The sequence below is a fragment of the Heliconius melpomene genome, chromosome 3 (assembly GCF_056956725.1).
Source record: "Heliconius melpomene rosina isolate 202511_hmr_F chromosome 3, ASM5695672v1, whole genome shotgun sequence".
NCBI lineage: Eukaryota > Metazoa > Arthropoda > Insecta > Lepidoptera > Nymphalidae > Heliconius > Heliconius melpomene.
In genome coordinates this window covers 8495672-8520355 of record NC_140391.1, presented here as the reverse complement: position 1 = coordinate 8520355, position 24684 = coordinate 8495672, and the positions used below count along the sequence as shown (strand labels likewise).

At 31.5% G+C, this 24684-nt stretch overlaps 3 protein-coding genes and 5 non-coding genes across 9 annotated transcripts in view; 3 read left to right on the top strand and 5 right to left on the bottom strand.

Annotated features, from left to right (window-relative positions):
• The first annotated feature begins 41 nt into the window (after positions 1-41).
• On the top strand, positions 42-8052 carry LOC146540062 (juxtaposed with another zinc finger protein 1). The gene is made up of 5 exons (XM_085207757.1): positions 42-179; positions 506-694; positions 922-1030; positions 2139-2285; positions 3437-8052. The coding sequence occupies exons 1-5, from the start codon at positions 80-82 to the stop codon at positions 3888-3890; spliced, it is 999 nt and encodes a 332-aa protein (XP_085063883.1). The 5' UTR covers positions 42-79; the 3' UTR covers positions 3891-8052.
• A 353-nt stretch (positions 8053-8405) lies between these two features.
• On the bottom strand, positions 8406-8524 carry LOC146540061 (5S ribosomal RNA). The gene has a single exon (XR_014879501.1). It is a non-coding gene; the product is annotated as a 5S ribosomal RNA (ribosomal RNA).
• Positions 8525-8633: 109 nt separating this feature from the next.
• On the bottom strand, positions 8634-19623 carry Vps16A (vacuolar protein sorting 16). 2 transcript variants are annotated; one of them, XM_085207752.1, is made up of 16 exons: positions 19304-19623; positions 19004-19193; positions 18442-18588; positions 17845-17971; positions 17405-17538; positions 16044-16219; positions 15214-15460; positions 14480-14736; positions 13814-13952; positions 13207-13341; positions 11077-11238; positions 10572-10791; positions 9949-10126; positions 9600-9800; positions 9109-9286; positions 8634-8784 (listed from the first exon to the last, which is right to left on the bottom strand). In XM_085207752.1, the coding sequence occupies exons 1-15, from the start codon at positions 19351-19353 to the stop codon at positions 9142-9144; spliced, it is 2508 nt and encodes an 835-aa protein (XP_085063878.1). In that variant the 5' UTR covers positions 19354-19623; the 3' UTR covers positions 8634-8784; positions 9109-9141. The 2 variants fall into 2 exon arrangements, with proteins under 2 accessions (XP_085063878.1, XP_085063877.1); XM_085207751.1 differs by having other exon boundaries at positions 8634-9286.
• Positions 11949-12067, bottom strand: LOC146540060 (5S ribosomal RNA). The gene has a single exon (XR_014879492.1). It is a non-coding gene; the product is annotated as a 5S ribosomal RNA (ribosomal RNA).
• On the top strand, positions 12665-12783 carry LOC146540059 (5S ribosomal RNA). Its single transcript, XR_014879500.1, has one exon. It is a non-coding gene; the product is annotated as a 5S ribosomal RNA (ribosomal RNA).
• On the bottom strand, positions 14852-14970 carry LOC146540058 (5S ribosomal RNA). The gene has a single exon (XR_014879493.1). It is a non-coding gene; the product is annotated as a 5S ribosomal RNA (ribosomal RNA).
• LOC146540057 (5S ribosomal RNA) lies at positions 16863-16981 on the bottom strand. The gene has a single exon (XR_014879502.1). It is a non-coding gene; the product is annotated as a 5S ribosomal RNA (ribosomal RNA).
• A 3059-nt stretch (positions 19624-22682) lies between the features above and the next one.
• LOC146540055 (uncharacterized) overlaps positions 22683-24684 on the top strand; it is a 51064-nt gene continuing 49062 nt past the window's right edge. Inside the window, exon 1 of the mRNA XM_085207570.1 lies at positions 22683-22974. The gene's annotated coding sequence lies outside the window, so the exon portion shown is untranslated. The remainder of the gene's footprint in view (positions 22975-24684) is intronic.

Here is a 24684-nt window from a genome sequence, read left to right as displayed (position 1 = left end):
ATTTACTAATTAAATCTAAAAGTGTATATTTGTAGCAACATAGTTACAATTTTGACTAGTCCATTATCCACCATTCGACATGGCCGTCTTTATGATAAACATCTGTAAATTCAATGGCTGTGGCATAACTTTTCCTCGGCTTGCGGATCTCATTGAACATATAGAAGATGTTCACATAGGTAACTATCAAGAATTTTATATATTTCATAAGCATATTTTATATTTTGGGCTTGGAAAATTACTATATCCTCCTTATATATACGTCTTATCATTACATCAAAGTTGCCAACATTGAACTAATTTTCAGCAGCAAATATAAATTAATTGCGGGAAATTGTTGTAAAGGTTTTGCGCAGTTATTAATACATTTTAATGATGTAAGTTCTTACAACGTTATATGTTTGATGTTATTTTTAATTGTAAACAAAAAACAGCTGATCGAAATCGGAGATTTGACATTTAAATGTAATGTAAAAAGAGTTAAATGACAAGTGTTTATTTTCAGATTACGACCCGGCCGTGGTCGAGCAAAAGGAAGCTTCACAGCCAGCTTGCATCCCTCTTAGCTATGTATTAAAATTCTTTACTGAGGCATCTAGACGGGAGATACACAATATGCCGCCAGCGGCCGACGTGCGCCGGAGGTTACTCTCTGCTCCAAAGCCACCTTCCGTCCGAAGCAGTACACCTACAGGTTATTGCTATTAGATTTAACAAACTATGTACGTTGAAGTTTTTATGCTTATATATATTTAACGGATTATAAGGATTTAGGCTTTATTTTTTTTTACGTTGAAATTGCATAATATATTTAAATATTAAGTAATAGATAGTTTGTCTGTTAATTCGCTATTTATTTATTATGTTAAATGATTTTATTGTTTGCAAATAAATTATTATTTTATTACTTATACGTTTCAGGAAGCGAGGTTGATGAAGATGAATTAATGAGCCCTTCAGAGGATAGCAATGATTCGTGGACTACGGTGGAGGAGTATAGCTCAGAGTTCATCTTACGATATGGTGTCAAGTATGCATTCGATATTATAACTTTTTTTTAGTTTCACGGTGTACCCCGCATATATAAGGTTAGGGAGAGGGAACATAGAGTGGCCCCCCACTAAGTTTGAAAGTTTGACTTAAGTTTGAAATAAGACTTCTAAAAAGAGAAAAAAGTCCATTTAAAACTTAAAGTCCAGGTTCTGGAAAATATCTCTAGATGCGCTATGGGCGGACTCAAAACCGTACTTTTTATAACTAATTTATTTGTTTAACTTCATTGAAATTATGATTGTATGATTAAAAAAATATATTTGTCTTAATGATTTTTACGTATTAAGTAGTACTTTTTGCCGCAAATTTTCATATTCTTTTTTGTTTTATCTTTCCATAGTTACGATTATAAAAAAACGACCAGGTTTAAATTAGCTTCACGCTGTATCCTCTTTTACGGTCTGAACTCTTACCGTTTTTGAGATATAAGTCATACAATTCGGTTAAGAAAACCTCAGATTGATTGCCCCAATAACCCTCGTCAAGGGTCAACTTGTAATTACCTTCGACGCATGAAGAACGAAAAAATGGTGGGACTTGACGATATGCCGATCGAAGCGTGGAAATCATTGGACTCTCTTCCTCGTGCTTAATGATCTTTTTAACCATATCTTAAACAATGGAAAGTTGTCATACCAGTGCCGGCTTAGCTTCATTGCTCCTATCTACATGGGAAGGGGCAATGTTCAAGATTGTGTTAGTTAGTGTTAGTTATAGAGGCTTATAAGTCATACCATGAAGAGCTTCGAGCGCATAATCGACCTCCGATAGTTGACATAGACCTCTCAATATGAAATTCTCAGAACTTTGATGAAAGCATACAGGGCAAAAAGGAGAGCTCTGACTAAACCCTTCCAGATTACAGTAGGGGTTCACCAGTGCTCGACTCTTAGTATGTTCTTATTCAATATAGTGCTCAACTCTTAGTATGTTCTTATTCAATATAGTGCTCGATACCGTCCCAGCTCACATCCAAAACCAGCCTCTATAGCTGTTTGTTCATGAGAATAATTTCAATCTTTCAATTACATGTACTCGTATCTATATGTCGTTGTTTATAATTTTAATGCTTTATTTGTTCGCAGAATGAATGCGAATGCGGCTTCCGGGGCTTTAGGAGCGGCTGCACAAGAAAAGCCTTTCGCGTGTCCGGTCCCCGGCTGTAAGAAGAGATACAAAAATGTTAACGGCATCAAATACCACTCCAAGAATGGTCACAAGAAGGATGGCAAGTGAGTGGTGATTATGATTTATGGAAATATTAGTTTTTTTGCAGGATATGCAGAGGGAACCTATTGTAAAGACACTCGGTTTCTATATTTCCGCATATTTTTTATTTTATAGAATTGTTCAGAGGCGAAACCTACTGTATCCCGCATATTGAATGATAGGCAGAGGGAACCTATTGTCATACCCACCGTTACACATACACTCCGTTCCCCGATTTCCGAACAATTTTATAGATTTTGCGTGTTAAATGGAGAAATCCATACTTTTTTTTATTACCTGAGCGAGGTTAAAGGAGATGAATATAATTAATTGTGTCGAGTGGGGGTCGAACCTAACTAAATGTTAATATTTTTAAAAAAGTCGAGATAAATTATAAGTAATGCGCATAGTGAAAGCCGCTGGCTGTCAAAGTAAAGGCGGTCGCTTCGTTCGTGTCCCAGGGAAATGAATTCTTTTCATTTCTCTGCTTTGGTAACACCAAGTGCGGTGTTAAGTTTGTCCTCTCAATAAGCATTTTCTCGTAAACAGAAACAGAAAGCAGAAACGGAGTGTTTTGTTATAGATAAATGCACAATAATTACAATGTAGGTTGCATTTTCTTTTCTCTTTTTTTGAAATAAATATCTTAAACTGTTTGGAATAAATTGCTTATTAAATTAGATTTTAATTTTGTACATGCGGCAAAACACATTATATATTTTTTTAAATAGAAAATTTCCGGCGTTGTCTCCTCTTGATCATTTTAAAGAAAAGATTATGGCTGCTCCTAAAAAACGATTGACAGCCCAAGAATACTTTTGGAAGAAATGGGTATCATTTACTTTTGTACAAGCGTATATAATTAAAGTAAAATAGTAAAATAATGTTGGATTATGTAGCCGATATTAGAATAGTAGGTAAATAAATATAAAATAGTTTACCAATGAAAAAAAATGTGGATTGATTTCAGTTGTTATTGTAATTTTAGTAGTTTAACTTTCGATTATTTTTTAAGTTAACGTGATTTTTTAATGTATGAAAATATGCCTAAAAATAAAATTTAGATTCATTCACAGTAAGCGTAGTTATATAACCATTTGGTATGTATTAAGTGTTGTATATAATTTTATTAAGTGAAATAAATTAGTAACACGGTATAATTTTCAATTTTCAGGGTAAAAAAGGCTTACAAATGCCAATGCGGCAAAAGCTACAAAACGGCCCAAGGGCTTAAAAGCCATTCCATATCGCAACATATAGCAACCGCGCCCGGCGATGTCCGCAATGCGCCTAAAATGCCCAACTTAGTTGTTACGGCGTCACCCGCATCCCGACCCCCTCCCACCCCTATACCTACTACAATAGAAACTATAAACGCTTCAAAACTTGTAAGAATCTATGATACAATCAAAAATAAAGATCTACCATCTTTTACAATACCAAAACATAATCTTACCCACTTAAACATAATTAATGCTCAGAGCCAAGGTCTGCGTCATTCGGTACTTCTCACCCCTTCGGCTTCCATAGAAAAAGTGAAGTACGAGAGGGCGCCAAAAGTAACTGTCACTCAAGAAGCCGCGTTTGACGTTTCTAGTTTGACACAAGCGAGCGACCGTAGAGGTTAAGACTAAGCAGTTCCTATATATATAAAAATATATTCTCATTTTATTGTATGTCTTATGGTCGTTATATGGAAAGTTATTTTTTATGTGATTTTATGATTCTTTGTTGTATGTAGCCTTGTGACATGATTTTTTTTATTTTATATGTATGAGATACATATTATGTGGACACTATTTTGTCGTTTGGCGAATATGTGTCAAAATATTCACGTAAGGCTTTAATATTGTAGAGGCACATAAATGTGGATTGCACCTGTATTTTTTTGTTAGATTATTTATTTCTCAATGAATTGATTTCATTTGTTATTTTATTGTTTGTTCATTTAGATTAGTTTGCTGTGATTCTAATTTTATGTTATTTTATTGTATTGTTACCAAAGTGACAAAATCGCTAGCTTAGTGTAAATCCAAAGGATTATTATTATATGTATCTCTAAGATATTTGATATCGTGCTGTTTGTGCAATATTCAGTTTCAGGCGTCCTTGCTTCATTTTTACTGTCAAGGGTAGAGGTATGGAGTCAATATTAAATAATAGTATAAATATTATTTATTTTGTATAAAACATCTTATTGCAGAATAGTTTTCTTTCTGAATATATAATCTATGGTACAATTAATTATATTACCTGTGATCGTTTTTTAAAGTCATAAAAATAATATTTTACATAAATATTACAATTTAATACCATTTTAAACAAATTGTTCTCGCTTGTTTTTGTCTTACACAACTTTAGGTTGTTTTATTTATAATTATTTTATATTACTCCATACTTCGACTGTCTACAGCTACGGCCAAAGGATTTTCATATCTATTACAACAGGGTAATAATATTGAAAATAGAAAAGTCCTTTGAGCTCTAACGCTTTATCATGGAAATAATAACTGTGTTTCCATACTCAATGTGCCATTTCATTCATTCATGCGTACTTAACGTAAATTACACGCAAAGAATGCTTATTATATATAATTACTATACATATTTCATTTTGTAAATTAGTTTTTTGTATTTAAGTGAAAAAAAAGAAACAAAAATAACATTTACTCTTAAGATATCCTCTTAGGATAATAAATATACTCGTAAATGTGATAATAATTTAGAAAAGAAAAAAAATAAAAAAAATGCTTGTAAGCGTACCTATACTTTTTTAACGATAAGTAGCGTTAAGGCTGATCTTCTCATTTGATTTGATGCAAGAATTGCGGATTTTTTATTATTTTAACGCTATTTCATATGTTAAAATGTTAGGTGTATAATTAAATGTTTCGTATTGATGATGAATATTGGAAAATTTTATATTAGTATAAAGATGAATTAAACATGGATTTTCTGACTCAATTTCTTATGCAAATATAAATAAATGTATTTTTTATTTTGAAGATGGCAATTCCCTTTAAGTATTTTAATTTATTTTATGTAATATAATATATATGTAATAATAATCTAATAACTTATATATGTAATAATTGAAAAGTATTTTTTTTTATTTTATTATACGACAAGTATATAAATAATGTGCGTAAACAATAGAGAAGCAAGAAAATTCGCTTGTATAACGAACGCATATATTTTATTTAACTTTAAGTTTTACTTTTCAAATTGGCTTCCATTACTTTGGGTGTCTTATTAGCAGATGTCAAAGAAATGGCTTAGTTATTATAAAAAAAAACCATATAGATGATAAATATTACAATATTCTCAATGTGGATTTACTAAAATTCAATTTTAAAGTGTTTAATAATTAAATGTCTCATAAATGTAAAATTTACTATAAAGAGTTATTTAAAAAAACTTCATTCATTCATGTTATTAAAACCGTGTGCTTAGGGAAATATAAAAAATGGCGGTGCTACGAGAAAAAGAAAAGGAAATTGAATTTAAATTAATGTTTTAAAAATATACGGTGCTTAACGGATAATTAATATGAGATATGATATTTGGAACGTTCGAGTCATCGGGAAAAATGTGACTTATGTTTTGTTCAATTATTTTCTTTTTAATATATATTATTTATTATACCTAAAATTTGTGTTATATACGCTCGACCATTTTATCATAGGCATTGGCGAATATTTGCAATTAAATGATTATTAGAATTGCACTTAAAGAGGAAGGTCAAATTTGATTATAATGCGTACTTGGTACGTCCGTCCTTTGAAATTGAATCTTAAATGTGTCCTTTGTGTCTTTTTTAATATGTCGATTGTACTTACTGTTAGATTATTTATTTTTTACTAATTTAGGTGTAATAGATAGTTTGGTTTGTAAATATTTTGTATGAAATATTAAGATTATTTGGCTAATTTTATAAATATATTTGTTGTTCATTTTACAGCGAAAAGTATTATTGTATTTAATTATGTGGTAATTGATAATTAATGATCTTCTTAAAAGGCTTATTTAAATTTTCTTTTGGTTAATACGATTACTGTTATATTTTAAAATTAGTCAAATATTTCTATAAAAAAAAAGTATAAAGAAAACATATTTCGATTCTAATCACAACGAGTGATATTAAAGAGTGTATGTAGTTGCCTATTTATTTCCTCTATAAAAATGTACATTACTTCATTTAAGACTGATTGTTAAAAATTGTTACGGATATAATCATGTAATAGTTAAGGATAAAGCAAATAAATGTAAGCGATACAAACATGTCAGTTCCTTCTAATATTTAATAATAATTAATAAGCCATCTTGTGTACGTTTTAGGTTTATAATTTTTAATCAATTATCAATTCATTCCTAATATTACATGATTATATCACGAGTTCTTGTTATTTTTTATTTATTCGTTACTTTAACAAAGACACTGTGCTCATTTATTTATATTTTAATGCATCATTTTATTGAATGTGACTAATAAAAGTTGTGGTAGGAAGTTAGCTGTGATGTAGAAGAATGAATGGAAAGTTGTTAATGAACGAATGACTGGAGCGTTGCCTTTTGTGCTTTAATATTTTAAAAGTTATTGTATTTTAAAGGAAGTTCTCAATAAATATGAGGAAAGAATAAATGTCACAATGCAAGGAGAAAAATGTCTAATTTTTTAAATAAAAACGAAAGCTAGCTGCGATTGCATTTGCAAGACTGTACAACATGCCAACGCATTGTATTCCTTTCGGCCGGAAAAAAGCGTTTTGATATTGATTAAATAGAATATTCCATTGAAAATGAAAATAAAAATGGAATATAATTTCTTTACATATGGTCATTATTTCAATCCCGTCTCATTATATTATGTCATTGCTTATAGCTTTAATGAACGCTAGTCGTGCCTAAATGTGGCAACTTTCATATTAATACGGCAAAGGTTGCTATTTAAAAAAATGACCAATTTATCGAAATGTAGATAATGGTGCGTTGATTAATTATTATACCCGAAGGTTCAGATAACTGTTGAAATTGATTTGTAAATACCTATGGACATAATTCGTCTTTACTTGAAAATATGATTTTGCTTGATATTTTTGTTATATTACTAATAACTTGATAACAATTTAAATCTTGAAATTATCCTTTAAATATCTGGTCTAAATTGCATATATAAATACAAGAATAATTATGTAATCTATGTGTAGACTGTCAACTTATTCACATATTTAAATAATGTATACTAAAATATTCTTATATATTTTATTTATCTATAAATGGTTGTGAATAATAAAAATTCAAAATAACATATTTTACGTATGAATTGTATTTTATTACATTGTGGCCGTTTTATAGTGGTCGTTTGAATTTGTTAATCTAAAGTTATTATGTATATTTATTTTGTAAATTATTAAACATATTTAGCAGAATGAATGCAAACGTCCTAAAGTATTTTGTGGTTTTCATAATGGTTTGAGCTTTTTTTCAAAATTTTATGGAAACTAAAAATATGTTTTCCATATAAATTCAAAATCAATATCCTGTGGACTTCTGCATCTCATATTTCATTATGAGTTTGATTTAAATGAGGGCCCTTTAGCTATTTGGTCTTCACTGTTGTAAATTATATGATTATAATTTTTTCTACCAATTTTATAATGTATAGCATAGGTCTCCACTCGTCGGTGTACTGCATTGCATGCGTATTGCTGTAAACAACTAAATATTGGTAAAATCATAATTGTAAAACAAATATTAATAAAGCCAAATTGCAATCACGCCATTCAAAAATTTATTTATTTTCTTAGAACCTTCCTTAACTATATAGATAGTACAAATTTGGGAGACTACTGAAATATAAGACGGATATATTGCGGCAAGAGTGTAAAGCAGATCTGAAAGCGATCTTTGTGGTTCCGAACGTCACTTGATTAATTATTATATATAAATAATATACGTGCAGTGCGGTCATGGCCACTCTGAATGTTGAAAGTTTTTTGGACTTTGGTGCGTTGTTCTCAATAAGGAAAACTACCCCATGAGGGGGCCACGACTTGTCGACTGCACTATAATCATTAGTTAGACATAGTGGCATAGAGTTCCACGTCAAGAATTGTGAACCTGAAAAAAAAACAATGGCAAAAAGCCAACGGCACGCGGTGTTCCCAGGCGGTCACCCATCCAAGTACTGACCGCGCCCGACGTTGCTTAACTTCGGTGATCGGACGAGAACCGGTGTGTTCAACGTGGTATGGACGTTGGCAATCTTTTTTGTGAATTATTTATATACTAACTTCGTTTTAAATTTTATATCTCAAGCTACATTATTTTTCGATAGATTAAAATGCAATAAGGTATAATGAAACAAAATATTTCTTTTTTTTGCATATACTTTAATATCACAAGCTGTAACATATAGGTTTAGTTTGAGTATCCTACATCAAACATTTATTTTACGTTTCTTACAATAATTAACTATTAAAAATAAGTTTCATTATGAGTTTCATTTTTTTCCTATGTCAGCTGCAATATAAGAAAAAAATTACTGTTCTTGATGTAAAAAAGGCGTGCTTAACAAATGTGTTGATTTCAGTGTTATATGTAGCGACATTCATATCTTTTATTATTATTAATCATAATTTTATAAATAATTCTTTTACATATCAATAAAAATGCGTATATTTTAGATATATGCAGGGCAACTACATAGTAAGTTGTTAAAGTTTGGGAAAATACTCCCAAATTATACAAATTTAATTCGATTAAATATTTTTACTTAATATACAGATAACAATTATGATTACCATATAATATATTAGGTTATGATTTAACAAACTAGTTACTTACTTTTAATAAATAGACATTATATTCTTATAATATTTATTTTTTATTTGACAATTGTTCTAAAAGGGCCATTATTTTAGCGTGTTTGTTGGAATCACGCGTCGGACATTTGTTTTGAACGAAAAATAATGCGCTCTCGTCCTTCTGTTCGAACGCTACTTGAGCTGCTTCCTCGTAGAATCTGTAATATTATAACATTTTTTTTCTAAAAAAATTTAGGTATTAAATTAATATAAAATTACTTCTTGAAAGTACTTTAAAATAATTGTATATATTATAAAATGTTTTTTGTAACAATTATATATTTTTTGTTTATTGTTTTTTTTGTAATATGGGATTATTTTATTAGTAAACGTCATAAACGTTTAAATAAAAAACCCAGGCTATTGCGACTCTACAAACCAAGAATGTAACAATAAAGGAAATATCCATAATTATAAGAATTTTGTTCAGAAATATCTCTTCCTTCTATAACAATAGGAAACAATACTTACTCAGCTTTCACATAATATTTAACTTTAATATCTTCCCTGCATTTCGGTAAATATTTCAATGCCTCATCATTTTTGCCATATTTCAGACAAGCGTCTACAAATGGCTCGTAACCGACAGGGGACTTCTTAGATTTAGAGAAACGCTCTAGTTCATCCCAGTCGTCTTTCTCAGCTAGAGTTAGTATCCGGAGCCACCAGTATCTAAAGAAAAGTGATAATCAGAGTAAGAAATATCTATTAAGATATATTAGTAGGCACAGTGTAACAACTGTTGACTGACGCTTATGCAGATTTTAAATAAACGTTTAAAGCTTTTCCGGGGTCAAAACAAAATGTCAAAAATATTTACCTTCTATCAGGCATTTTGTATTCAGATCGTAGTTTGTCCGCTAGTTTAATTTCACCTTGTTCCAGAAGCTTCTTCACGGTGTCGTGTAGAGAGAGACCTACGAAACTTTCCCCGTATGTCTCTTGCAAGCTCGACTGTTGCTTGCAAAGCTTGCGGGCTTCCTCGCATATTGATACACCTAGATAATAATGAAGGTATGAACCTCAATTCAGATTTCAAGAATTAAAAAATAATTTCAATAATTTCTTATAATATGCGGCGTAAAATGTCAAATATAGTTTTTATGATGAATATGCCTCACATTATTTAAAATAAGTCTCTTATTTCTGAACTGACTTTAATTTGACGACGCCCAACCTCACATTTTGTCCTGTAGTATATTTTACCCGATTTAATTATTTCATATATTAATTTTTCGAGGTCGTCCTGGCCCAGGGGCACAAGAGTGTGACTAACTGATGAAACTGAATGAATTCCGCCACTCAACAAGCAATGCCTCGGAAATTTCTGCGGAAAGTTCGGAATGGAGTGTCTTAACACTAGGTTTCCTCTACCTACCGTGTTGTATACGGGATACAGCTTGAAACTGATTTATTATATTTTTTTCCACTCAATGTACTTACCCAAATCATTTTTCCCTTTTTTATAGCACTCTCTGGCAGATATAAGCGATGCCTCCACACTCCCTGGGTTGGTTTGGTCGATGGCATCCCTTATATGAGTAGCCGCCTGTCCCGTAAACTCGTCTTCTTGTACGTACACTTTACGTAACGCTTCACGATTGTGAGACGCACAGTACTTTATGTAGAGGGAATGTGCTAGTGGGAAACTTCTTATTGTTAGCTGGAATTTTATATTAGGTTATATACAGAATATTTGTGTTTTAAGTATATAATCAAAATATTCTTTAATTACGCATTACAAGCAATTTTGAATCGTCAAGTTGTTAAGATATATCAATTGTGTCAGTCCTACAGGCAGTTACTACGGACTAGCAAGGCAGTTCTGCTGCGAAGACCCGACAATCAATAAAAGAAAATTATTTTTATATAAAATTTTAAGTTGTTTTTAACGAAAATGTATTTTTCTTATTTATATTATATATTAGTTATACTAAAATTATATTACCTCAAACTCGTGTTTCCCCATTTTTTCCTTTAAATGCAACAACACAGTGTAAACGAGGTCTGTATCTCCACTCGCGGTTGCCTTCAACAGAGCCGTTTGTCCTTCACCAAGAGTTAATAACAACGGAACTTGTAATTTACTGTGAGTTTCATATTCTAAAATCTGTAATCGTAAAATTATTTAAGTTATTGTTTTGATTGTCTTAAAAATAAATCAATAGTTGAAAAGCTTAAAAAAGTATGCTTTTCAACAGAACATATTAAAAAGATGAATGTAATGAGCAAACTCGATTTGCTACTGGGCAGTCTAAGGTTCCATCAGGCATCATCCATCACAACAGTTCCACGGTACCACAATATTGTATTACCATCTAATCTACATATTATTGCCAAATTTCATGATTCTTTTAAAAAATAAATCGTCTTAACGAAGTTAAGTAGGTATACATAATTTGGGATCTAATGTGATAATAAAAGAATATATATATATATATAATACTAGCGACCCTCTCGCAGTTTCACTTGCGTGCACTATGTTATTATTAATTTCTGTCTCCATGGCTACGTCCTAGTGACGTCTATGCAAAATTTGAGACTCCTAGCATTAAGTAACGAATGACAAAGACAAATGTCATTAGTAACGAAGTTTCATACAAACTTTCAACCCCAAAAACAACCCCTTAGAAGTCGAATATTGTAAATTCCCGTCTTAGCGAGCACCTACGTCCTATAAGTAACTCCTATGCAAAATTTAAGATTCCTAGCACATGTAGTCTCTGAGATTTCGTGATGAGTGAGTGACCTTTCGATTTTATATATATAGATTAATGTACATTTTTTAATTATAGAAACCAATGTATATATAAGCAAAAAAGCCAACGGCACGCGGTGTTCCCAGGCGGTCACCCATCCAAGTACTGACGGCGCCCGACGTTGCTTAACTTCGGTGATCGGACGAGAACCGGTGTGTTCAACGTGGTATGGACGTTGGCGACAGTATAGACATATTACTTAATTAATATGTACTATCATAGTTTTTATAATTATTTTAAATTTACTACAATTAAAAATTAAATTAAAACAACTGCACGTTGTATCCTGCTCACAGTAGGGTATATATAAATTGACGACCAAGGCAAACTTGATTGTTTTGATTAACATAATAAATACTGCATGTTGGGTGGGCAAAATCAGCGCCGCCAGGGCGGTGATGAAAATAATTTGAACATAATCTTGAATAATATTATTATATAAAAATCTTGAATCTTAAGAATCCCCGAGTGTGAACCGACCCTCAACCATCCCGTGCCGTTTACATTCAAACACAGTCTCACTGCACCACAAGACATTTAAACTCATGGTATTCAATCTTTAGTTAATTTTATTTATTAAAAATATTATACTCCAGTATATTTTGTTTTCGTTATTATTTAGTTATATAAATGTTTAAAATTGCGTTCTGAAAGGTATTTAGACAATTTTCGGTTGGTTCATTGTCAAAGAACTTAGTTTTAGGATAACAATTAGATTCTATTTTATAATCAATTTAAAATTATTATAATACCTAGCACATATTAATTTGTACTGTCGCCAACGTCCATACCACGTTGAACACACCGGTTCTCGTCCGATCACCGAAGTTAAGCAACGTCGGGCGCGGTCAGTACTTGGATGGGTGACCGCCTGGGAACACCGCGTGCCGTTGGCTTTTTTGCTGATATACTTTTTTTTATGATATGCGATTTTATATTTCTAAAGTAATATAAATACATATAATACCCAACAAATATATTGACCAAAGGAAAGCCCGAAATAATTAATAGTTGCGAAGCTATCTTAATTATTTGCATTATATCGACGACATAAGTTGTCGTTAAAGAAGTCAGTGCTAAAAAAAAGCAAAGGTCAGCATGCACAGAAGATGTAAGTATGTACAAATCCTTTCACCGTTACTTGACGAAAGTATGAAGCAACATCTCCTGCCAATTTATCCAGATTTGTCTGGTGAAGATTTGTGATAAATATGCTTGGGCACGGGTATGAATAAATAGCAAATTAAAACTTCATCCGACGATGATATTATATACAAAATGTTCTTTTATATGATATAAACATATAAAAATATTCTTACTTTAATAGCCAACGTCTTTCTGCCTTTCTCGGCGGCCTTCATAGCTATCGTTGAATAAGAAATGCCTGGAATATTTTTAAGTTTTTCACCTATTTCTCGAGCTGCACTCTCATTGTCCAGATGTGGTTGTGTTACCTGTAATAAGATTTAAAAGTTTTTTTAATAGTTTCACACGCAGGGAACCTAACGTTAAGACACTCCATTCTCCATTTTTCGTCGAATTCTTGAGGCACTGCGTGTTGAGTGGCGGAGCTCAATTTCAAGAAAATGAAAATAATAAATATTAATTTTCCTCGAGTGAGATGGAATCCACAACTATCGCGTTTATAGGCGCACGTTTCTGCCACCGCGCCACAACTGTAATTTCGTTTATTAAATGTTGTTTTGTAGAAAAATATCTTTTATCATTTTGTAAGAAACGAACTAGTACATTTTGTACAACATTTCCTAATTTTCACCTAAAATTTGGTGTTTTGCAATTTAGTTACAATATTTTTTTCTTATAATACTAAAAATATTTTTTATGTTTTTTTTTCTAAGTAGCAATCAAATTCACAACTATCGCATGCAATCAATTTTCAATATTAAAATGTGAATGTAAATGTACCTTATAACACGCCCAATGCGATAAAACTCGTGTCTGTCCATCTTTAAGTTGTAAATATGAAGCAATGTGACCCGCGAGGCAGTGCAGGCGACGCCATATTAATCTGTCTAACAATATCCTTTCTCCTAGATTTTGTACTCTTGAATTGTGTTTAGGAATAATATTCGTTTAAAATAGAAATTCTAATTAAATAATCATGGTATTCCATTATTTGTTAAACGTTTAATTATTTATAGAAAAAATCGATTTTTTTTAAAACTTCGAACAAAGAAAAATTTTATTATTTTTTCCAATAATTTAGGTATTATTCGTCAATGATAAACTATAAATATTTGTTTACTGTGCATTATATACAAATATTGCAATATTAATATTTCTTTTTATAATTACAATTTCAACTTGCATCAATCAACAAACCAATAAATTTAAACCAGAAACTTTTTAATTTTTTGTGTATCTTAGAGCTACTTCGTAAGTATATTAATTTATTTCTTACGTTATTATAAATAAATAAATCTTTGTTTTTTTCCTCACAAATAATATCTTTTATGAACAAACATTTAACAAAGAAACTAGTGGAAAACAGTCAAAAGCTAATGTGAGAGACTGGTGTCTATACTGAAACATACTATAGAAAAAATATATAAGAAAATTTAAAAAGGATACTGCAAAAACGTCAAAGGTATAGCGACTCTAGGGTCTCGCACAGCATTCAACACTCGTAGCCATCGACAGGTCTTCACATAATGGTCAGTCAATATAGGATCCATAATAAATCCTTTTCCAAATTGAGCTGCGCGTATTAGCATTTTTTGAATGTCGGTGTTGAATTCGAAGGCGGCAGCATCTATACAATTTTGTACTGCATTCGGTAAATCTGGTTTTACTAGGCGTATGTATTCATCTGCTCTGTGACTACGTTTCTGTAATAAAGATATATAGCTGTCAAATACAACGCCCTTCTATTTGGAAGACGGTTAAAAAAATTTAACAAATTTGATTAGAAAAAGAAACATAAACAAGATATGCAAAAATAAAAGCCAACAGCACGCGGTGTTCCCAGGCGGTCACTCATCCAAGTACTAACCGCGCCCGACGTTGCTTGACTTCGGTGATCGGACGAGAACCGGTGTGTTCAATGTGGTATGGACGTTGGCAATGACTTGATTAAAATATTTATATATTAACTGCATTTAATAAAGAAAAGTTCACAATTTTTTTCAGCTTCACGTCGTATTCCGCATATAACAGGGTAGGCAGAGGCAACCTAGTGCTGACACTCAAAAAGCGGGAAACCCAGTGTTCCTACGGTCTAGGTTCCGCCTTTGCCCCTGCTGTACTCTATAAAGCGTAAAGCTAAAAAAAGAAGTGTAAACTATAATTTAAAAAAAAAAACAAACCTGAAATTGCTTAGACGCTTCAACTAAATACGATCCAGGAGCAGTACTATTAATTCTAAAAATCTTTTCCACCTCCACGGGGACTTTTTGCAATAACTCGTGTGACATTTCTGATATAATTCTAACGCAGTCCATTTCTGGTATAATATGGAAAGGGCCGTCGTAGGGATAAGCTATCGTGGTACTATTGAAGCCGTAGATGCACATTGTGTCGTCCCAATGACCTATTATTGCTTGGGAACCGCACCTAAAAAATATAGGAATGTATTCAATTTTTTTATGATTAAAAGCTTATGAAACGGTACTCTTATTTGGAGTAATAATTTATGAATACTCTTTATAGCAATAGTTTTACAATGTTATAATTTGCATTGCAAAGTGGGGACAGGAAACTTAAGAACCTAGTGTTAAAATACTCTGTAAACCATCTATTAAGACACTTCTGTTTCCTACATTTTATAATTTAATATTAGGTAGGTATATTAAAGTATAAAAGATGGGTGATTATTTTTAACAATATAAGGCGTAGGCCGTTGGGGCCTTCGGGGCGCATTTGACTGCAGTCCCGATGATTGTGAGTTAGATCCCCACTCTCGGAAATGATTTATAATCAAAGATTTTAATTTCTCCGTTTTGCTAGACGAAACGCGGCGTTAAGTTTCGATAGTCAATACTCAATGTCTGGAAAATTGGGCGCAAAACGAAGAACCCGAATATCTCAGTTGCTTTATATCAGCTACGATGAATTCCAATTCAAAATAAACTGTTTATATTATTAAACAAAAATCATTTCCATATAATAAAATCAAATTTTACAACCAATAACTTACCAAACTAACTCCTTAGGCTGTTTAATATATCCAGTGTCGATCTCACAGTATTTATTCTTAAGATCAGACGACCCGATCCACAGTATTCCCGAATCAGTGAATAAAGCAACATGGCGGCCATTTTGTGATGGCACTACTGTGAGAACTTGTGTGTACGGATTGGTTATTTCTGGACGCTGTAAAAATTATAAATCAGCTAATCAGCAGCATGGCGCTGCGTGGCAGGGTGGGCAGAGAGAACCTAGTGGTGTTAAACTCCGTTACCCACTTTCCGTCAATTTTTTTGAGCCAACGCCGGGCTTTTGTCTTGGTGCGAGAGCGAAAAAATGAAAATATTAAGAAATAATTCTCATTCTCTATAGTGGCGATCGAACCCACAATCGTCGCGTTAAAGTTAGCCTTGTGGCCCTGCGCCACAACAGTCTCTAAATATAAAAAAATAATAATACTTAATTTTATATTTTTTCGACCGTAGTTTAGCAGAACATTACCCTCCTTTGCGTCGCGCAGTCGGTTAATAAGATTAGGTTGACTAGTTACGTAATAGGAAAAGTCTCCTTACTAAGAGACTTAAGTTATGTCACATAAAGAGCTTTGTCGAGTGGGGAAATGAAAATAATTTATTGTTCTGAGTGGAGATCGAAGGTAAAAGTGACGAGTTAAGTCAGAAATTTTCCCTTTGCCCTATGGCGGCCTCAACAGATATTAGTATTTAAAACTTACTTTTACTTCTAACTTAGTTTTTAAAAAAGAAAATATAACAAATTTAATAAGAAATAAAAGACACATATATTATGTGTCTTATATAGTAGTGCAAAAAGCCAACGGCACGGGGTGTTCCCAGGCGGTCACCCATCCAAGTACTGACCGCGCCCGACGTTGCTTAACTTCGGTGATCGGACGAGAACCGGTGTGTTCAACGTGGTATGGACGTTGGCAACAACTTGATTAAAATATTTATATACTAACTTCATTTAACAAACCAAGATTAAAACCCAAAATTTTCATTATAAATATATACCTGTAGTTAGCATGATTTATTGCTGCTATCTTAAATATATTTTTTTATAAAAACCAATAGACATTAAAATCCATTTATGGATAAGGACAAACCCAATTATGGGTTATTAAGTAAAAAAATATAGCTTCACACTAAATCCAGCGGAGTAGGCAGAGGGAAACAGCCCGATCTCCACTTTCCGCTAAATTCTGGGGCATTGTGTGTTAAGTGATGGAACTCAACGCCGCGCTGGCGGGTTTACAGTCACATGCTTTCCCATGCAGTACGACTGGCTTATTATTTTTGTGGCGATAAAACTTGTGTAGACAGCCACAGGTTAGAAAAGAAATAATGCACATACCAATAATATCGGCCTAGATTCACCAAGTTGACATCTATAGACTTCTTTGTCTCTGCAAACTAGGAATCCTATGACAGCTGACGATCTTAAACCAGAGCTTATAACACACCAACAGCTTATTGGTTCATTCGCTCCTGAAAATAAGATTTTTAAGAAGATTTATTTTAAGTTTTTTAAAGAAAATTTGTTTAATTGCATTTTTTTACAGGGAGATAATTTATGTTTGAGTGACAGAACACAAAACCATGCCTTTTATTTTTATCAGTGATTAAATGAAAATAAATAATACCCCTGAGTAGAAATCAAACTTAGTGGCGCCATATCTTCTTGAATTTATCACAGAATATTCAGCTATACATATATTAATTTGAAAATAAATAATTAAGGAAAATAAAACAAATATTTAAGTCCTATAAATTAAATTTTTATTTTATACCTACTTGGAACATCAGGCACTGTTCTCAGTTTAGGCTCAGAAACATTGCTTACTAAAAACATGCGATTTGTAGAAGTCATAACAGCCAGACCAATGCCATGTGGATTTGAAAATAATTGTGCTTTGACCACCTATGACAAATAAATAATGAATATATTTTTTTCAGCTACAAACTGTACATATTATGTAAGTAAGCACTTCATTCTAGATATAGGAGAATAGGAAAAGAGAACCCAGTGTTATGGTACACTGTTTTGCATTATCCCTCTGAGTAGGAGATATTGCAGATTAAGTGGATGAACTCAATCTGCAATATGAATGACTCTTTGTCTGAGTAGAGTAGGGAAATATAAATAATACACATCTCTGAGCAGGCATTGCGATTTTAGGCAGTTAGTTTTTTTTATGTCAATTGTATAATTTACATAGATAGATATACAATACATGTTTTGTTTTATACTTAAACACTACAATCCACTTGTGGCTTCATCTGCTTGAACTAACCAATTATTTATTTATTATTTTGATTTACTTTCATGTTGTAATAACACTTTCTCAGTGCAATAGAGTAAAAAAAGAGGCTTAAAAGTTTTTCCTATACCTTCGTATCTCTTGCTTCTTGGCCCATACTAAAAGTTTTTTGATAAGCTCCGAACATATCATATATGAGGACATCACCACTTTCCTGGACACACAATAATTGTTCCCCATCAGACCATCCCATATGAATAAGCACACCACTGTTCCACTGTAATTTTAGAATATTCATTGTATTAGTACTTTACTTATATAAAGGTTGAGGTATCTATTGTGTGGTAGCTATTGTGGGGCAGCACCACACTATCTGCCAGTTAGCAGAAGGTTGTTGGTATAATTTTTACTCAGGGGAAACTACTTACATTTCCTTAATTTGGTAACAAGATTAAACCCATTGTGTTACATTACTCAACATGGAGTCTTTATGAAATTGGAAAAAAAAAGGGGAATGTAGTGCTCAGCCTACCCAGCTATATGTGGAATATAAAAAACAGTGATAATGTGCAATTTAATAAGATTTCACTTCAAAAAGTAACTTATATAATTATGTATAAACTAATATATGTCATGAATATTAATACTAATATACCATGTTAAAATACCATATATACATTGGAAAACCTCACCAATATTTTAGATATAACATTGCCCGCACAGTTGTATATTGTAATCACTGGTTTAGATGTTGCCATTACTCTTACAAATTGTTTCCTATCCCTAACAACCGCTACTGGCCCACCATAAGGAGCTCCGGTTACTATCATGTTGCCTAAACCTTCATCCATGGACCACACCATACTATACAGATCAAATTTACTGAAATATAAAAACAGTTTATAACAGTTTATAGCACAAAATCTATTCTAAAAAATAATTTAAACATTTTAGTAACAACTAAAAGTTATGAAAATGAAATAATTACATACCGATAATAAGAATCGAGTTGGAACCAATCTGCAGTTAATAGGGCCGACATGTTGAAAGGTGATTAGATTTATATATTATATTTCACTAAACAATAATTAATAACGCCAACAACTAAAATTTCTTATCAGTTAAAACCGTGGAGTTACTGCTTAAAAAATATAGGACAACTTTATTATTTTAACAAATTTCTATGTGACACAAAGGAAATAGGTAATTTTGAAAATTTTATTTATTAACATTAAAATTTATAATGAATACAATTATAATACGATCAATTATTATTGTTTCATTTTCATGTTTTGTTATCCATTTTTGACATTGACAACTATGAACATGAAGTATGAAGTGATATAATGACAGTGGATATTTCCACAGATCATCAATAAACTTGATTTATCAAAAAATTATACCATAGAGAATTTTTTACTTGCCATGTTGTATACCGTAACTCATTATACTGCCCAGATTGGCCATCCAATTTCGAAAAAAAAGTTCTAGTCTAACTAAATTAGTATTCAACCAAATCTTTATATGCCTTAAAATACTTCGGAACAAATTTGTGATTATTATAATATTATTATACTACTGGAAGCTTATATTATGATAAAGTAGACGTTAACTTTGATAATTTAATTTCTTCATACATATGCTGATTAATTAATTAGCCTAAGTTCTGTCTGTTAGGGATTCGTATCAATTGCCATATTACTAAAGCCTAAATTACTTTGACATAAAGTCACTTATTAGTTTTGCAGTTTTAGAAACGTCTTAAATAATTTTAATGAGCTACTTTTTTTGTCAATTTTACTAGCTATTATTATAATCTCGGCGCCAGGATTATGAAAGAATTCTTGGGCCCTGCAGCCCCGGCATGTGATCAGGTCGAGGAGGAACACCGTGAGGTTTTAGTAGGTAGTGTGGACGGCCCTCATCTGCACTCGAGCCCCACTCGAGTGGTGTACCTACTCGTAAAAGGGTTTCCTTAGGATAAAAAGAGTATTATAATTGTACTTTTATTACTATCTCATCAATGCGTTGTTCTATCTCATTCTAGTCACTTAGCTTAATTAACACACGTATTCGCTGTATTAAGACTCATAATTATGTATGTACTCTACGACATTCAGATCAATGTTTAGGTATGTTATAGTTAATATTTTCTAATATATATGTACAAGTATTTCTTTTTTATTTGTAATAAATAATATTATTACTTATTTTCGATATTATTTTAAAATATTTATTTAGCCGGTGTCTTATACTATGTATGAATCAAATTTTAGGGCACATGTTGGATTACGACCGACTGGTTATTTCTTTCACTTTCTAATAAAAAAATAACTTTTAAAGGAAATTTGCCCAGTTATACTGCTTTCGAAGTAAACAAGTCAAGCCTCTGTCATATGATGACGGTTTCTTTAAAAGCCAGTTCTTTTAACCAGTAAATCTTTTAGATGGATTTTGAAATAAAAATATAATTAAAAAATATTTGAGTTACACATAAATGTTACTTGAATTTTATATTCATCAATTATAATAGGTAGTGAATTATAGGTAACTTTTTTTAGATTGACGTTGTATCCCACATAGCATCTTAGGCATGGGGAACCTGGGGATCTAGTGTTAAGCCACTCCGTTCCCATTAATATACTTCCGTACTTGGCTTTCCAACGTCTTATGGAAGCATTGAGGTTTACGTGGCGGAATTTAAAGCCGCGCTTCTTTTCGTTACCAGAATGAGGAAATTAAAAAAATAAATATTTAATTCCATCGAGTTGGAATCGAATCTGCAACCTATCACGTTTACAGTAGTTGTAGTGGCAGTAATGTTTGTAATATGTTGTTTTTTGTTTCCATAATAAATAATTGAAGTTAAAATTAGCAAATAATAATTAATACGCTTTGGTACTAACGACCTGCAGGCAACTATTTTCTCACGACTCGTCTCTTTGGACTATTAACTAGTCAAAGGTATTTGCTTGAATAGTTTCAATGGTGTCGTCTCTTTCTTTTGAAATGAGTTTGAAAGAGTATTGAAGTGAGAGGTATAATTATTTTACAAAAAAAAAATGTTGCAGGCCATCATTATCCAGTTCACCAGTATAAAAGTATCGGTTGAGTTGAATTCTATTTTTTTGGTTAAAATAGCAATTATATACATACCATACATACATCCATCACGCACACCCATACATTGGATAAGCAGTGTGTAACTGTATTTTGTACATTTAGAGTTAGTTTATTTATTTATGTGAATTCCCTTATAAATGACAACAAATTAATTGAGCTAGATCGGATTTTAACAATTAGAGTCGTTATTATAATTATCAGTTCATTTTTAGGGTTCAGTACCTTTTAAAGAAAAAAGGAACCCTTATAAGATTACTTTGTTGTCCGTCTCTCTGTCTGTTAAGAGCATTTATCTCAGGAACGCCATATACCTAGATCTATAGCCCCATGATTTACTGAAAAAATGTATTTATACACTTACATTAAAAAAAGATATGACTGTTTATATAGCATAAAATACTATAAAGGCAATTTTTTAAAGATTTCAATATATAAAGAAGTACAGACAGAAAGGACACAAATGCAAATGAATGTATATGAAGATGGTACTCGTAATGTATTCAATCGACAATTGTACGCGTTGAAATCTTTTACATGTAAATAGGCTCGGACATGGCTGCGCACGCGCAGTTATCATGTAAATACTTCTTTCCGTTTGAAAATAACTATTATTTGTTGTGTTAATAAAGGTGTAGTTTTCAATATAATAAAAAAATTCTCAATAGAATAAAAAAAGTTTTCAATATAATAAAAAAACTTAATATAATATTTAAATATATAAAATTTTGCTCTAAATAGAAACTTAGCCACAAAATCAGTAAAAACACTTAATAGAAAAAATCTTTATTATTCTAACTTTAAAACATTTTGCCATTTTGGTTACGAATACAAGAATGCAGTACATAAAAGTCATTAGCGGTGATTCATTAAAGATTTTATGAAATTCCTTTCTTTAATAGGTCGGTCAGCTTGCATTGACTAAACTCTCAAATCACAATACAATATTTTTAACTGATAATACTTTTGTTATTAATTTTTGTTGTTAATGCAAATACTCATATCAAGATTACTCATTTTATTTTTGATACTAATCACAGTTATGTTTTAATTTTATTACTTTGGACTACATATAAAAAATCACAGAATACAAATAATATCGAATTGTAAGGAAAAAAAACCAGCAATCTAAATGCCCTCCTTACGACAATAAGCTTAATCGTAATAATAGAATCATGACATCAAAAAGTAATGAAATAAAATATGAAATGTCAAAGCCTATTCGACCTCGCTCCCACTCTAGAACAACGGTACTCACGTCGCGGCCGGCGCGAGCGACAGACTGCCACAGGTCTCTGCCCTCAGGTTTCATAAGCATAGATGCGCGCGCGCACCTTTACATTCCACAAGCTTAAAACGAAATATTTAAACCTAGTGACTTAAAATTAATATATTATTCTATAAATTTAAATGTGCCAAAGGATCAGTGAAAATATGGTTGGTGATATGTGAAATGTTACGAATTATTCCCTCAAGTTTATTCCAAGTGGTTTAAGTGCTGAGTGCTTGGATCAAAAGCTTTCAGAAGAGCATCAAAGGCGAGGTAAAACGTTTTGCATTTTAAACGGCACTTCTGAAAATCAATAAATATGAAATCCTAAGGTAATCTCGTTTTGTAGATGCTTTTAATTTTATGGATTTTTTTCCTTAAGACTTTACTATAGCATTTTTTTAGAGAAGACGTCTGTTATTATTATGTATATTTTTCCAATTACTTTATAATTGAAATTGTGATATTATTTATTTTGATGTTTCATATTAGAATATACAGTTGAACTATGTAATATTTATATATATACTGTGTACATGGTACGCTTACTTTTGTTAATGCATACGTGTACGCCATGCATACTTTACATTTCTTATTGAAGTTAACTTGAGAGAGATAAACATTGTTTTAAAAGTGAATTCTTATCTTACAATTATCACATATGTGGTATGTTTTAAATAATAAATAATTTAAATATAATAATTTTGAGAGCGAGTAAATGAAAATATTAAATATTTCATTTATTCGAATGGGAATCGAACACACAACCTGTCGCGTCTACAGTCGCACGTGCCATGACTGGCCTCATTAATTAAATATTTCACAATTAATACTTTTAAACTAAGACCCTAGGCCACGACTGCCTGCTGCAGGGGCACTAGGGTGTGCCTGTAACGCGGTGGTTGTGGGTTTGATCACCACGCGAGGAAACGAAATATGTTCTTAAATTTGAATGATTGTACAAAATTATTTATTATTATTTTTTTACTAACTAATACTTACCTATAAGAACAATGTCCATCTTGCATGACGTGAATACCTTTTAAAGATTCTATTTATATTTAATGGGAGTTTTTACAGTAGGGTAAACTTGTCCCACGCCGTGTTATTATTAAATGAGTTTTTTTTCGTACTTACCTTTCTTGTAGCGTGGATAAAAATAACTTATTTATAATTAGAACCAAAGGCTATAAAGAGTTAAGAATTGCATCGTTTCCATAAAAAAATATAGAAATAACTGAATTTGTTCTAGAAATATGTTAATTTTAGAGTTCTTGTGATAATATCGAACACACAATTAAAAAATTATTGACTTTATGTGATATTCTTTATTATGACTTCAACTTTTATTCAGGGACACGTTTATATATGCTTTTAATATAATTAATGAAAATAGATCAACTAATGTTTGTAGAATGGGAGAAATTGTAAAAACAGTGATATACCTAGAGTCCTACATATATGTATTTGTTGTTTCCTGTTTTATCTAAATTAATGGGTGTGTAAAAGATAAACAAAATACTGCTTAAATAAAGTTTCGCATTTTAAATACCTGTATGAAAATGCAAACAATATACAGTTACATACCCTTATGAAAAAAAAAACATATTCAATCGATTTTCTAAGAATATACGGAAGCGCTATAAGTGACTTATTACGAAACTTAAATTAGTTTTTATAACCCAAAAAAAAAACTCTCATAACATTCCTATAAAAAATAACAAAAACTCATTTTAAATGACTAAACTACGAAATTATGCAAAATATAAACCATTAACCAAAGCGAAGTAAACATAAAACTGTATCATGCCATTTACGAATTGCATCAGCGGTGAACGTGGCCTACTAAGTGTTAGGGAAACACGAATATTTCACGAGTTACCGAGTTACGACCGATTTATATAATATCTATATAATTATTATTTTAATTTAAAAAAAAAAATGCCTATATATAGATATATGTTTACTTAGTTTTTGATTCCC

What these genes read in the sequence shown, in the direction of transcription:
- Vps16A (XM_085207751.1), bottom strand. Translation starts at nt 19,353, where the DNA reads ATGTCGGCCCTATTAACTGCAGATTGGTTCCAACTCGATTCTTATTAT. An exon ending in ATACCTTTGACGTTTTTGCA is followed by an intron (nt 13,953 to 14,479) that starts GTATCCTTTTTA and finishes ACACAATTCAAG; the next exon opens with AGTACAAAATCTAGGAGAAA. An exon ending in TGGGGAAACACGAGTTTGAG is followed by an intron (nt 10,792 to 11,076) that starts GTAATATAATTT and finishes ATAAAATTCCAG; the next exon opens with CTAACAATAAGAAGTTTCCC.
- LOC146540062 (XM_085207757.1), top strand. Translation starts at nt 80, where the DNA reads ATGGCCGTCTTTATGATAAACATCTGTAAATTCAATGGCTGTGGCATA. An exon ending in CCGAAGCAGTACACCTACAG is followed by an intron (nt 695 to 921) that starts GTTATTGCTATT and finishes TATACGTTTCAG; the next exon opens with GAAGCGAGGTTGATGAAGAT. An exon ending in ATCTTACGATATGGTGTCAA is followed by an intron (nt 1,031 to 2,138) that starts GTATGCATTCGA and finishes ATTTGTTCGCAG; the next exon opens with AATGAATGCGAATGCGGCTT.